This window comes from Psittacula echo (assembly GCF_963264785.1).
Source record: "Psittacula echo genome assembly, chromosome: 4".
NCBI lineage: Eukaryota > Metazoa > Chordata > Aves > Psittaciformes > Psittacidae > Psittacula > Psittacula echo.
The window spans coordinates 56,086,395-56,101,063 of NC_137738.1; the positions used below are offsets into that span (position 1 = coordinate 56,086,395).

General features: G+C 40.0%; 1 protein-coding gene across 1 annotated transcript in view; it reads left to right on the top strand.

Moving 5' to 3' along the window:
- Positions 1–8,840: 8,840 nt before the first annotated feature.
- ROS1 (ROS proto-oncogene 1, receptor tyrosine kinase) overlaps positions 8,841–14,669 on the top strand; it is a gene marked incomplete at both ends in the record, with an annotated part of 71,573 nt that continues 65,744 nt past the window's right edge. The window contains 4 exons of the mRNA XM_080615895.1: positions 8,841–8,963; positions 10,694–10,747; positions 12,430–12,489; positions 13,167–13,193. Of these exons, the coding sequence (XP_080472021.1) occupies positions 8,841–8,963; positions 10,694–10,747; positions 12,430–12,489; positions 13,167–13,193 (264 nt within the window). The remainder of the gene's footprint in view (positions 8,964–10,693; positions 10,748–12,429; positions 12,490–13,166; positions 13,194–14,669) is intronic.

Genomic DNA, 14,669 nt, shown 5'->3' on the forward strand with positions numbered 1-14,669 from the left:
GCTGGCATGGGCAACCCTGGCAGAGAATACCTGTATGTGACCGAAGTCCTGGCAACAATCCCCACTACTTAGCCACAGTTCCTTTTGTGCCCAGAGAAACAGGCAGCTTCCGAGAGATGTCATGGAGTAGCTTGACTTAGTGTGGCACAAAAAGATGCACACTGAGAATCCTAGATGGTGAGCACAGTGCTGGTGCAGTCAGCCACAGCTAAGGCAGTCCTAATGGCTGCTCAAACTAGGGCAAAACTAATCCTGGTAATAGTTACCTGGTATAGTCCTGCAGTAGAAAAATACACCTTGTGTTTCTAAAGAGGACCTGAGTCCCTTCAGCTTCCGACTGCCTCACACAGCACCCTGCTCATCTGGGAATTATGATGTCTCAGAACCTTTTCAGGGGTTACCATAATCTTTTAGGCTCAGATTTCTGCTTTTTACATTATAATATTGTTCCATTTATGCATTTTTAGATACTTGACCTATTGTTTCAAAAAAAGATGAGTATGCTATATTAATCAGTCATCAGGGTTCATGTTAGCACCACTGAACTCTTTTCTGATTGGCTTTGTATCTTGAAGTTGGAAAAGAGAGAAGTTAAATGGATTTTGATTCATTCTCATGGTATTACCTGATCCCTCTCCCATACTCCTGCCAATATACCCTCATTACTAGGGACCTAGAGGGGCAAAACCCATTTTCTAAACAAGCAGGAGGAGGAAGCCCAGCTGCTCTTCAGCCTCCTCTTGATTACAAACCACTGTTGGACCACATGCAGGTCATCCCACATTGGCTTCCACTGGTTGCGGAGACTGGCTTTGGTGAACCATGAACCTTCACTTACTTCCTTGTATCTTAAGACTAATATCTTTTTCTTGATGTTCTTTATTCTATTTTAGTGTTCCAGGGATTTTTCTTGTTGCTAGTTTGATCTGTGTAGTTGCATTAATACAATAAAATAGCAAACACTGAAACAAAAGAACAAAAACAGCATGACAAGGACACTTGTCACAAAATAGTGATAACATTCACAGACAGCTGTTTTACCAGGTGAAGGCTAACTTGTTGCTACACAGAACAAATATTTATGGCTATCTTGTTTTGCTGGTCTTGTAGAAATACAGGTAGACAATTTCTCATATGTATTATCTTTATCTGAAAAACATGTGAAAAAGCAATACACTATTTTGATTGGCATACAGATATCAAAGCATATGTGCTTAGGCACTCTTTCTAGACCTGGAAACCAAAGGAAGCATTACTACTTGGTCCTGCTTGGGCAGAGCCTCTGCCCTCAGCTTAGTGCTTGGGCCTAATCTGAAGAACCTTGAAGTTACTGGGAGCCTGTGTTGACAGCAGCACCAAATACATTTTTGGGCCCGTAATTTCCAGATTCTAAATTCCAGATTCAGAAAATATTGGTTCAAGATATTGCTGTACCCATAGCTCTCCACTCTGCTCAACTTCTGCAGCTTGCAGAGCAGTGGAACAAAGCATGTGCCTGCACCTCAGCTGTTCAACATTCGCTCAAATTGCTGTTGGAATGGGTATCCACCAGTACACTGGACTGTGAACATGGGCACCTGAGGAGGTCAAAGTCTCTTCTGCAGTCTCTGCTGTAGATTATTGCAGAAGGGCACATCGGCTATTTTCACAGAATAGTCTTTCTCTGGTTTGTAATTTAGTCCAGGAAAAAAAAAACACCACAGATGGATTTTCTCAGGAATAGATGTTGCAGTTATTGTTCTAAAATAACTAATTGTGTTATATCTGTTTTGATCTGGGGAATTTTTCTTTCTAATGCATTATTTTCTTCTTTGAGCTCCACTGAGTCCTTTTAGCATTAGAGGAGGCATGCGTGTGCTTCTGTTTGTGCATGTAAGTAACACTAGAAAAATAACATACTTTTCATAATCCAATTTATATCTTTAATCTTGGAAGCATAAACATATGAACCAGTATGACATCCCTTGTTTAATGCTTCTCCTGTCTTAGCCTGCTTTATACTGAGGTAGTTTGTCATTACAGCATAAGCATATCATTGTTTTGCAAATCTTTGGGGAGTCCAGATGTGTTCACAATTAAAGGCCAACTCTTATTATTTGTATTATCATAAGGCAGAGGGAGGTCACTGCTCTGTTGTGCAAGGTCGCATTCAAAGACATTATGAGCAGCAGACCCCACTTCCCAAGCTTCTCTCTATTAAGGGACAATGGTGTATCCTCAGACCTAAATTTAGTTAACAATAGCAGCTGTTAGAGTGAGAGTTCAAACCAGCTGTGTCAAAGGATCCATTTCTTGGCCTTACTTCCCCTCTTCCTGGTGCTCACCTGATGTTGTGTTGAGCTGATTCAACTTGCTGAGCTAGCAGAACATTTTATTGACAACAAGGTGAATGTCTTTCAGCTGTGTCAGGGATCTGAACTAGCTCAGTAGAGGATCAGAAAAGTGCCAGAGCTGGTGCAAGGGAGACTGACTACACTGCTAGGGTAGCAGAAACTGAGATCTGGGAACATAGTGCGGGGTGAAGTTGGGAGAAATGTCAGGGCTGCTGTCTTTCACAGAGCAGTAAGTCCTCTTAGCTTCGATGTGCATCCTCACTGTTGGTGTTCAGGTGTAAGTGTTCAGGTGTAGGTCTGTGTGCCTGTCTCTCCCCTTGCTCTGGCATCTGCCTGACTTCTTGGTGAAAGAAACTTCCTCAGGAAGGAAAGTTCCTCAGCAAAAGAAAAGGCTTGTTCCACATGCAAACAACTGTTTTACTGAGGATCTGACAGCATGCCAGTGTCAACATGAGGGGAAGCACACATGGCTGGGGGCAGATGGATACTTGGGCTGTTCTAAAGCATTGTAATTAATTTAAAATCAATACATCTAAATTCAAGTGACTGCTATGGCATTCAATGGAGATGTTAGGCTTGGGTCAGTGGCCTCGGCTTATCCTTGTCCCCAGTGAGGTGCCTTATGGTGCCGCTGGCCTCCCTGCTCCTGACTGAGGCTAGGACAGGCTCTGTGAGTGGCTTCGCTCTTGCTTGTTTGGAGAAAGGGAACTACTTGACCCTGTGGACTGGTGCCTGTACCCAGAGGCAGTGCTGAGCTAAGGAGAGGAGGACAGGAACTTTTGGGGGAGAGAGACTGTAGCTCTAAATATTTACTAAGAGGTTAGTGAGCACTGCATCTGAACAGCACCCTAGTAGCACACTTTTACAGGCAGGTAATTGAAATGGTCAAATCTATCCCCTGCTAAATCCTGTCTCCGTGGTGGGCACTGTTGCTTTTCCAGTTGTCAGAAACCCCATGCAGTTGGGCTCTCTTCTGGATTGCTGGATGAGCAATTTCTTTTTATGAAACTACTGGGACATGAAATGTTCAGGTATTTTGGAATACCATGGAAACCAGGAGGTGTTAGAGGTAAAGCCTTTTATGAATCTATGCCTATTCAGGCTTAGCATCTGACTATTCTGAAGATCTCTTCTACGCTACTGCTTGTGCTCCTTTTGTCTTTTTCTCCCAGTCTTGGCTTTATATCTTCTTATACACTGATCTGTGTGCTCAGAGCAATAAGTTACTCCCTGTGCAGTACGCAATCTTCTTTCCTTCTGTTCCTCTCTAAAAACCTTTGCACATTTTTCCCATGAATTCCCCTTCAGACGTGCTACATCAGGCCATTTTACACTAAAACTGTTGCCCTGTTGAAATCCAGTTTTCTTCTGGTTTCAGACTGCACGTTTGATTCGTAACAATCAGAAGATACCTAATAGATAATACACTTGAACAAATCTCTGAAGAGCTTTGCAAATGCCTTGCCAACCTATCCTCTTTAAAGCAATAAAAAAAAGCAATGCAAGCTTTATCTACTTAACAGCAAGGTTTTTATTGTCACTTTGTGCTAGCTTTCTTTCTCCCCTGATGTCATATAGGATGATTAAAAAACCACAGTTTAGTAAGACCCTGATGTATTCTTTTTCTTTTATTTATTTTTAGATTTGAATTTTTTAACAGCATATTTATAGATTCATGTCACCCTTTAGCATTCCTTATATTTTCTATCCTGGCCTAGCTTTCACATCGCTTGTTATCGTTAATCTCCACAGCTCAAATTTGCCTAGTCTGAAATCCATCATTGTACATCGCTTAATGAGACATTTCTCCAGTCATCATTACTGCAGATCAATAGAAACAAAACCCTGTCTCCTGACTGGTTTAGCTAAGTATCTCATGCATGACTGTCTTTCCAATTTGATCCAGTTTAACAGTCTGTTTCTCCCCCATCCCCAGCCTGGCTTCTCTAATCTGCAGAGATAGATATAAATCTTGAGTCAGACTCCAGGGGGTTTCTCCTGTATGGTCTTCCCCCTGTTTGTGCAAAGCCCTCCTTGACTGACTGGCTAATATTGCCAGACAAACAGCTGCCTTAGCAGTTGCACTAACAAATAAAAGGGGAGGGAGGCAGAGGCATTGGAGGGAAGCTTTTTGCCCTTAGGATTCTTGTTCACTTACTGAGAAATTCAAAACCTAATGAGGGTCCATTGCTGGAGGGAAAATGAGAATAATCTGTGATCTTTGGAAAAGAGTGAAAATCTATCACCACTAGTGAGAGTTTCACATCAGCATATCTTTTCAAGGCTACCTCCACGAGACAAAGGGGTTAGAAACTAACAAGTAAAAGCTGAGATTTTCCTTTTCATTGCTCTGCCCTCTAGGCTGGATGCTGGATTGACAAGTCTCTCCTTTCTCACCTCTCCCAGTTTTCACCCCTATCAAGATAGGACTCATGAATGTGGTTTAACTTCAGGGAATTTTTAGTGCTATGTAACTGAACACAAACAGTCCAGATTAGATGCAGACATCTGAGGGGTTTGGATATCTCATTCCTTGCCTCCTCAGCCGTCTCGTTTGCTGTTTTTGCAGTCCTGATGGCTGCTCTGTACTGTGGTTTAGTAAAACTACATACAGATGTATCTAAATGGCGGCATGTTGTCAAGTGTTTCATTGATCAGCTTTTAGGTGCCTGACTCGTGCATGGGAGCAGATTAAAAAGAAATTGCTGATATAGGTACCGCCTTGAGCTGCTTGGCCTACCTTTTTGATGGAGGCTGCTGCTGCTGGTGCAGAGATGATGGCATGGCTCCTGGACTGTGTCAGCTGGGAGCTGCCCTGAAATGTGAGAGCTTTTGCTCTGGCATGTTACAATAACCTGAAGGTGGCATCAGTTTATGCTAGTGTCTTGGGCTGTAACCTCTGGTAGCCCAGGACATGCTTCCCAACTGATCTCTCTGTCTGTAGGGGTAATATCTAGTGTCTGTGCCCTGGAGTGAATGGTAGAGGAGACTGCCAACCCACCTTGAGCTGACAATTTCAGTCTTCTGCTGTAAGTGCGGTGGAATCCTAAAGCTCTATGTCTTAGATTATCAGTTTACTTATACCATTCATGTATACGTATGCACAATCATGTGCATGTTCACATACAGGAAAGATTTGCTGTTATGGATCAGGTATAAAGAAGACAATAATTACTTGCTTTAGTGGCAGTAATAACGTGCATGTTTCTCCTCAAGATATGATAGCATATATTCATTGCTATCAGGGCTGATCTTTTGTCTGTATATATTTTTATTGTTCTCAGAGGAGTTTGAAAGATGAATCCATAGTTTGTGAGGTGCTGTGATATATACTGCTGTTCAGGCAGGGAATTCTAATAGAGTTTGCTTTTCTCTGTCACTCACTACACTGCTATTTTAATCCTCATTCATGGTCTTCTCCCTTGCAGATCCTTTCCCTGCGCTGGTCTTTGGGATAAAGGAAATCATGTTCTGTACGTAGATCTATAATATAAAGGTCAAGGTTCATTAATGATATCTCACAAAATTTGTATCCCTTGTTCAGTGACAGGGTGCAGTTTTGTGAAAGCTATGCACCTAAAAATAACACTTAATGCTCCATCATTTGCAGATTTTACAAAGCCTGCTTTTAAAGTTCTGTTTCTGAAGACCATAAATACTCTCTTCTGAAGCATTCCTGAAATTCAGGTGACAAAACTAAAGACTCAGGTGACTGCTAGTGTTTGTTCAGCCAATATGTTAGAAGGAGCATGAACAAGAAAGGAGACATTTCAGTGTTTTTTTCATTTGAAGGTCCTGGTTTATGGCATGTTACAGTGACACCTGGTGGAAAACAGTGCTGGAAGTCTAAGACAGATTTCTGCATCATATAACGAGTTGTTCGTTTGAATGTCTTTAATGTTTTTGTTCTATTAACTATCTATATTGCATTACTGGTTAGAGCCCATTTGGGCAAGGCATGCATGCACTACACATATATGAGTGTGCAAATGCTCACTGACAAGAATCATCAGCATCACTAATAGCAAATATTTCCACCTATAAAAGGTTAGTTATGTGTATTTGATAGTAAGCAAATTTCGTCGTCCTAAGAACCAAATGCCAACATTTTATATGGTTGCTAAGTTCTTCTTCAGGCTTTCAGATGCACCTTGATTCCATTCCTCACCAGGTTTTTAACTCCATTTCTTCTCCCATCCCACTGCTCCTCCGTATATACTCCCAAACAAGACCCAAGATGTCCTAACAATCAATTAGTTCCTTAAAAAAACCCTCCAAACCAAAACAAAAAGCTATTGAATAATTAAATGCAATTAAAAGATTTTTTTTTTTTTTAAAGATATAGACATATTTGTTTACCTGGACTACAGCTAAGCTAGTAATGTAAATTCATGCCAGGCAGCATTCTTAGTCCTGAGTGACCACATAGATCAACTGTTAAACTGTTCTCCCTGACTGGTTTTGGTCCACCTCAACACTAGCCCAAATAATATCCAGGAACAGTTTGGGATATAATAAAACCTAAGAGCCATTTCTCATATGTATTTCAGTTGTGGCTATCCTCTCTTGGAGTATGAGTGGTTTTTAAAGCGTGATGTAGGTTCCCCCATGCCACCTGCTTAGTACATATTAGGTATGTGGGTGCATTTAAATTACTGGTGTAAACCTACTAGCCCTAGAGACAATATGCTGAGGGTCTTAAATCTCCTAAAGATCTACCCAAAGCACAAGGTGCTCTGCCTCAAGAAGAAATTGCAGCCTACATCTGCCTGTCACCAGTTTCCTCTTCAGTTTTTCTGCTCATGTGAGCTCTGACAAAGCTTCTTCAGCCAAGATGAGCTGGATTAGCAAAGAGCTACTATTTAAGCAGTCAGACTAAACTGGCTTATTTTGGCTGGAGCTAAGGAGTTTCCTCCTGAGCAGCTTTGCTGGTGAGCTGGATTGGGGGCAGCATTTTCTGGAGTGGAGAACAGAGAAGAAAATAGGGCAGTAACTCCCTCTCACCTCTCCAGCTGAAAGCCCTTTGGCCAAAAGCTAAGTTCATCTTAGACAAGTCTTACTATTATCTAGGAGTTCTCTCGAGTCGTCGTGAGGAGGTTGAGATAATGCACAAGGAAACCCTCAAATGCTTCCCAGCACAACTGAAATAAAACAAATGAGCCTGCTTCTTCCTCTGTCCACCTTTGACCCATGTGCTTGGCAATATCCATTGACTCTCTCTAGCCTGGCTTATCCTTTTCTTGTGCTTTGGTGCTTTTAGCTCCTTTCACCTACTATGCATGGGCACAGCAGCACATGGGGCTGTGCTGCAGTCTGAATCAGAGAAAACGCTATCAGGTTAATGCCAACCAATTCACTTCAGTTGTTGCTGGGTTAGTGTTAACCAGATTCGCAGCCTGGTTTATTGCATGACTGCAGGAATGTTTGCTTGGCAACTGAGTGGGGCTTGGAAAGGTGTGCTAGAAAAGCAGGTTCTCTTTTTAAGCAGCAATGAGAGGGTGTGTCAGTTTAAACTGATCTTCAGAATGCTACACTATTTATAAAATAGCACATTTTATTTATAATGCATAATACATGCACAAAAATGACATAGAATTTGTTTATATATACACATATATAAATGTAAGCTGGATCAGCTTCCTACTGCAGTTCACAGAATGACTCTGGATAGATCTGCCAGTACAAGAGAGATGTGCCACAGACTGGGAGCTGCGTGTATCTTAAGCTTGAATTTCCACTGGCCTCTTCAATGTGTCTAACTTTATGTAGGACTATTTACCACTCTTTAAATCAGAGATGTGATTTATCCATCAGCTTCAATTTTATTCCATGATACATGCACAAACTTACTAGTGCTAGTGCCTACTCACATAGAATCCCTAGCAGATTGGCTCTGGTTAGTTTGTGTCTGTGTTGTATCTGAAGGCAGACAGGCATCTGTTTTGAGTGGTATTTTGGTGTGGAAATGGAACATTTGGAAACAGTCATTAAAATAGAGAATTAATTAACATTTTTGTACTGGCTGATGTGAACTGCAGTGTTTTCTAACAAGGTTATTCATCATCACAAAGAAATTTTCTTAGTTGAATCCACTTGAAAATATTTAGAAATAGCTTAATCGTAGTAGAAATGAAGATTAGGTCACTTTTCACTCACTCTTTCCCTGTTTCCATGTTGCTCGGAGCACCTGATTTGAAGCATTGCAGTTAGTTTCCTCTTTGCGTTAATGGTATTTATGTAAGGAGATACGCTGACTTTCATTGGTTTACTCTTTTGTTTCAGTGGTTTAATCAGAAACTATGAAATAGATGTTGTGCAATTGCAAGACCAGTGCTCCAGGAAGCTGAAAAGTAGTTGAAGGAAAGGAGTGTGTAAACAAGGCTTTAAAAACTATTTAATAAACCGGAAAGCTACTTTAGCAGTTGCATCTCCATCATCTAGGCTGAAAGGAATTCATATGGCCAAGTCAAGGAAAGAATCAGACTGACAGGTGCAATTGTTTAAGTGATGAGGAACGCTTGCCTGTGGGATCTCCCGCTAAACAGACTTGCTGCTTTTTACTGTGTATGGATTTCTGCAGTGAACTGTACTTTCCCAAGAAACTGTCAAAACTTATGTACAAGTAACCTGGTAAGTTTTGAAAACTGTACTTCATCTTTTGAAACATAGATGGTTGTTAGCACTGTAGGAACTTCCTATCATGTATGTTTTTAAAATTTATTTTAAATACTGTGTCTGAGTAAAAGCAGAGTTTGAGAACTAATGTTTTGTGGAACCTGGTAAGTAAGAAATCCCATTAACCAGATTGCATGGGTTTTCATTTTATACTTTCTTTATATACTTACGTTCCAACAACTCCTGAAATTACACTAAGTGCTAAAGACCCTGGAGAGTGAAAGAGAGAAACCTTTGTTCTTTCAGTTCATGCACTTATCAGTTTGTCTAGTATAAGACACTTCTTATGCAAACTGAAGAAAAGTGTAAATTCACAAGAAATTACCTGTGAATCTTCGGTTTGCACAGTTATAATGAACTAGTTTCAACTTCTTTTTTAAGTCACCTATGCTTTAAATTGTGGATAGAACATTTAGTATTAAAGTGGTTGGATCCTTAATCTTATGCTTAGTGTTCCTTTGAGTAGTTGAGTGGAATTTACTGTTTTGCCTTCTACTGATGCACAAGAGAGATAAGCAGAACCACCCAAATCCAAACAATAATTCTACATGAGACTTTCAGGAGTTCCCTCCTTGTTTCTGTTTGCCTGAAACGTTGATGTTGTTTAGAAGACCATGTACCTTTGCTCTGTAAAAGGACATTTTGTGCCTTGGGCTAACTAACTGTGGAAACTTACTGCAGAAGACTCACCTGCTCCATTTTATGTCATACATTTGTCTGACAGTTCCTTTTTAACTCTTGCACCAGTGAAAGAGTTAATTGCCTTTCCTGATGAAAGCCTATCATGCAGTGATAACTTTAATGGGGATCCTTTGATTTAAGCTTAAATTAATTCAGAATAAGAAATAAGTTGCTCTTCCTCTCAGCTTTGAAAGACAGGAAAATCACATTCATGTTCAGTGAACGTATTGTGTAAGGGATTCAGATGAGAAAAATATAATCTTGGAATCTGAGAGCTGTAAATCTTATTTTTTGTTTCCAGTCTGCTCGCTGCGTTCCCATTTGCTTTGTGACACCTTTGACTGTCACTATTGTCATCATGTGCCCAGTCTGTTGAAAATTTCTGCCTGAAAACTGTTTTTTTCGAGGATGCTCTTACCTCTTTGCAGGACAAAACTTAAGACCTAATATTCAGCTTCTTGAAGGTTGTCAGATACATCCTCAAATCATTTGCACTTCACAGGCAGTGACTGGTTTTGCACACTTTGAATGTTGTGGAAAACTAAGCACCTTAGCTGGAGAACACTTTTGGCAGAGGAGGAATGGTGCTCACCATATGGCTGAGTAAAACCCCTTCAAAAGGAGACCAGACAAAAGGGGTTTAGCTTCAAGGAAGGTTTTTCCTGTTACCAAGAGGTCAAAGCCACTTGGCTTTCTCATGTATGCCCAACATATTTCTGAAGGATTTGCTACTGACTCAGTGAACCAGAAACAGGAGATGAGAGCCAGATTCTTACCTGAGATAATTAAATTAACAACAACCAGTTCTGCCAATGTCTTTGTGGTACCCTGGAATTAGTCTCAAGTGAGAAGCTACTGGTGTGTCAACAATAAATTTCTTCAAATTAGGAAACATTAGTCAAAGAAAATGTATTTTACAAGAAATCAATGCATTAATATATTTTAATAAAATAATTTTTGGGAAACATTTTGACTCCATAAAAATACATGTATTTCTCTTATAGGAAGGAGAACTTGGAATAGCTAACCTTTGCAATGTTAGTGACATCACTGGAGCAGTGAGTAATGGTTTACTTTGTTAATTACTGACATTTTATGTTACTGCTATTTGAATAAAATGGGTACAATGATCAATCATATTGTCAAAGACTTCACGTAAATGAGCACAGTTGCCTGTCTGACATAAGTCAGTAGGTTGTGTGCTCAGATTTGGCTCAAATTATTAAAGACAAAGCTATCTTTTTTTGCTTAGAGAAAATGTGTAAAAAGCGTGGTTCTCTGCTGTGAGTCATGTTCATGTTTGTGATCTACGAAGTTCACAATCACTCGTTTTTGAGAAAATGAGTCAAAGCTAGTATTCTCCCCAAAATGTAAATCGCTAAGATTTTTATTCAACTACCTTTGTATAGTAAAGTAGCTTATTTTGTTTTCTAGTGATTTGATGGGAGAAATCTTAAAATGGAAATTGTTGAGAAAAATTAGAGTATTGTAGGACTTCAAATGGTTTTGTCTGTTGAGGGGCCTCTTTAGCTTGACATGAGTTTTCCATGGCAGCATTCTTGTAAGAACTTTAGCTGATGCTCTTCTAGTGCATATTTCACATGCAATTCAAGCTGCTGGTTATACATACTACTTGAAGAGCAGTGAAGAATTCAGTCATCAATATTTTCCACAGAGATCAGTGGGAAGCAGACTCTCAACAACTGGTATCTAGCAAGGTTGGGTCATTTATGATGCTGGGACCATAAAAGGCTGTGCTGTGATGATAATACATGGCAAGGTTGACTTGCTTATTTAGGTTACTGTGTATCTTTGCTCAGTGTTATCAAGTATAACTAGCTGTTTCATGAGGCTTCCAGCTTCCCTTTTAAAAAAAATAATAAATGTACACGACCATTAAGAAGTGGATGGGACAGAATGAATAAGAAAAATCCAACAACAAATGTAAACCACATAACATTTATAACATCTTTGAAAACTCATAGTTTAAAAGCTGATGCCTCCCCTGTTGGAGAGTGGGGGGCTTGCGTTGAACAGCTTTCCACTGTGCTTGGCCGTGCTGCATACTGCTTATTTGTTACTTCTCCACAGAGGACAAGTGACAAAATAAAGCTAGGAGACAGGGAGCACTGGCCACACACATCATAGCTGACTGGGTGACTCATTCCCAGAGCAAGACTGAACATGGACTATCTTAGCCAGGGCTCCTTCTCTCTCTGTGCGTCAGCCCTTTCCCATGGCCTGTGTAAAGCTGAGCACGCTCCTCAGGTAATATCCACATTCTGCTCAGGTGTCCTGCAGCCCTTTTAGTGCTCTCAGTACATACAAGAGTGTCCAAGTCTTTACCAAAGCTGAACAGGTAATCGAGCATCTATTGTTTTGCTCTAACCAGTCTCTAAGAATGATTTATTTTTTCTTCTGCTCTATATTTGATTTTACATTGAGAAGGCACTATACAATGTAAGTCCCTTACTGTACTATCAGAGTACCTATAAACTTTGGTATATTTACTGGTTTTGTTACAGAGTTTAAGTGCTATTTTATTTAAGCCTATTTTATTGCTAAGCCTATTTTATTGCTAAGTAACCATGGCACGAAGGAGCTAAATGACTTGGTCATGCAGGATGTTTTACTGCAGCTGGAAATTGATCTATTGTCCTCACTTATAGAGCTGGAGCATCCTGTCTCTTTAAAAATGTGCTTTCAAAGTCCTTTTTAAAGCCACCATCTGTCTTTGCAGTGCACACAGGGATGTCAGTTTTGGAATGCTACAGTGCAAATCAACTGCCCACTGAAATGTGTGAGTATTGCCTCAGCTTTGTCTCTATAGCACTTTTCTCCAGCCCATCAGGTATGGCAAATGTGGAAAACTTAACCAGAACAGTGTTTCTATGAAAAGATGTGATGTCCATAATTTCTCTCAGTATGTTTAGAAATTCTCTTTTGGGAAGTTAATAATTCTGGCTATGGGAGTTACTTGTACTGTCAAAAGTTTTCATTCTATTTGCTAAAATGTGGGGACATTTTACCCTTCATTAAGCTCAACCACTCACCTAGATTTTCAGGCAGTGAGAAAGAAGTAGAGTTTTTCAGGATTATACTCTATTGGGGCCTACCTCAGAATTATATGCAGGTGTAAATAAAGCACATGGTCTTCACTAGATTTATTTCTTGCTTTTACTAAACCAGATGGATGAGAATTAACATTGGTCTGGGACAGCTGCCATAATAGTTTTTAAACTGCTTTTTTTTCTGGACCTCTTGAACACCTGAAGCTCATTCATCCTTGGCACCATTTTAATGTTGACTTTCTGTTTTTTCAAGTGTGGATTTCACTTCTTTCATTTTTCCCAGTGATAAGGTTTTGTAGTGTACTTTCACTGTAAGAAACTTCTAATTAACCATTATTTTCTGTTTGAAATTCTCTGTGATTATATTTATGCTAATCCCACATTTTATTCATTTGTTTCTTGGCAGAACAAGACATACACCAGAGCATGTGAGGTAAGCTAAATGCTGTCAGAGCAAATGAAAAAAAAATCATTATTTCAGTGGTTGGTATGTCCATACAGTGCTAAGAAGTACAGTGTAGATACACCATGCTAAGAAGTACAGTGTAGATACACCAATCTTATCAATCCAGGTCTAATTGTTTTGTGCTCCCTAAAGCTGAAGAATAAGTTAAGTACCTGAATCCTGTCTTTCCAGCATGGTGGCTAAGGGCATGTTTGCATTAAAAACTGCTGTGTAGCTAAGAATATTGCTTTAAAGAAAGCAGACTAATTGGACTAATCAGACCAGTATGGAATGAAGTGCAGGTGTATTTAAACTGTGTTCTAGGCTCTCACAGGAGTCTTGCTCTGTCCAGTTTTTCATTAATGCTATGAAAGACAGAGAGAATGCTTATTAAGGCTGGTATGACACCAGCTTGGCAAGAACTGGAAACAAAGAGTGGGAGCTAGAAGACAAAACACACTCTTGACTGGGCCAACAGTCCAAATGAAGTAAAATGCTATTCAGTAAGGGGTAATGTGTTGTCCTTTAGAAAGAGATCTCAAATGGGGAGTGCCTGATCTGTGCTGCAGATGGACTAGTGTTTACAGTGATAAGTATGACGCAACAAAATACTGCTAAAGACAGTGCCTTTCTGAGGCCTATTTAGCATGAACATAGAATGTAGGATGGGAATGAAATGTTTGCAGGATTGTGTTGGGAGTTTCTGAGACCCATTGGCAAGCCAGAAATTCCATTAAATGGACTGGGTTTTAAAATGCTTTTCTAATCTGTGAAACTGTGACCATGACAAAGATTTACAAATATGCTAAATGGTGAGTTTGGAGTGTAGTAACAGTTCAAGAAGTAACCAAATTACTTTTGTAGAAACATAGAATTGGTGTGTGTGTATATGGGTTGTTGTTGTTGTGTGGTGTTGGTTTTTTTGCTTGTTTGGCCACACAATATGCACTAACTCTGCAAAGGCTTTTGCGGGATTATCTTTCCACTGAATCAGTGGGCTGACTTGACTCCCCACATGGTCAGGCGAGCACCAGGTCACTGTATGCAGAGGATCAGGTCATTGCAGTGCGCAGGGGAAAGGAGTGGGAGTAAGAGTGGGATTTCTTATTTTCAGGCAGAGCAGATGGCAAATTTGCCTCAAAATTTCTAAGGCTGGGAGCTTTAGTAATCCTCTTACCTCAAGCAAAAACTGGATCTATGGTCTGGACAAAAATCAGAAGAATGAAAAACATGACAAAACCCAAATGGACAGAAATGTCTGTTAAATGAAGCAGAAGGCACCATGAATCAGCATGTAATCTGGGGACACTATCCCTTACAAACTAAACAAATCCTGGTTGTAAACAAAAGCTTCAGTGTACAGTAGATAACTGATGTCTGCTAATATCCGGATCTTTGTCTGCTATCAGTAATGCTAACTCACTTGGAAATATTTTATATTTCTCTGAATAAAAGAACATTGGA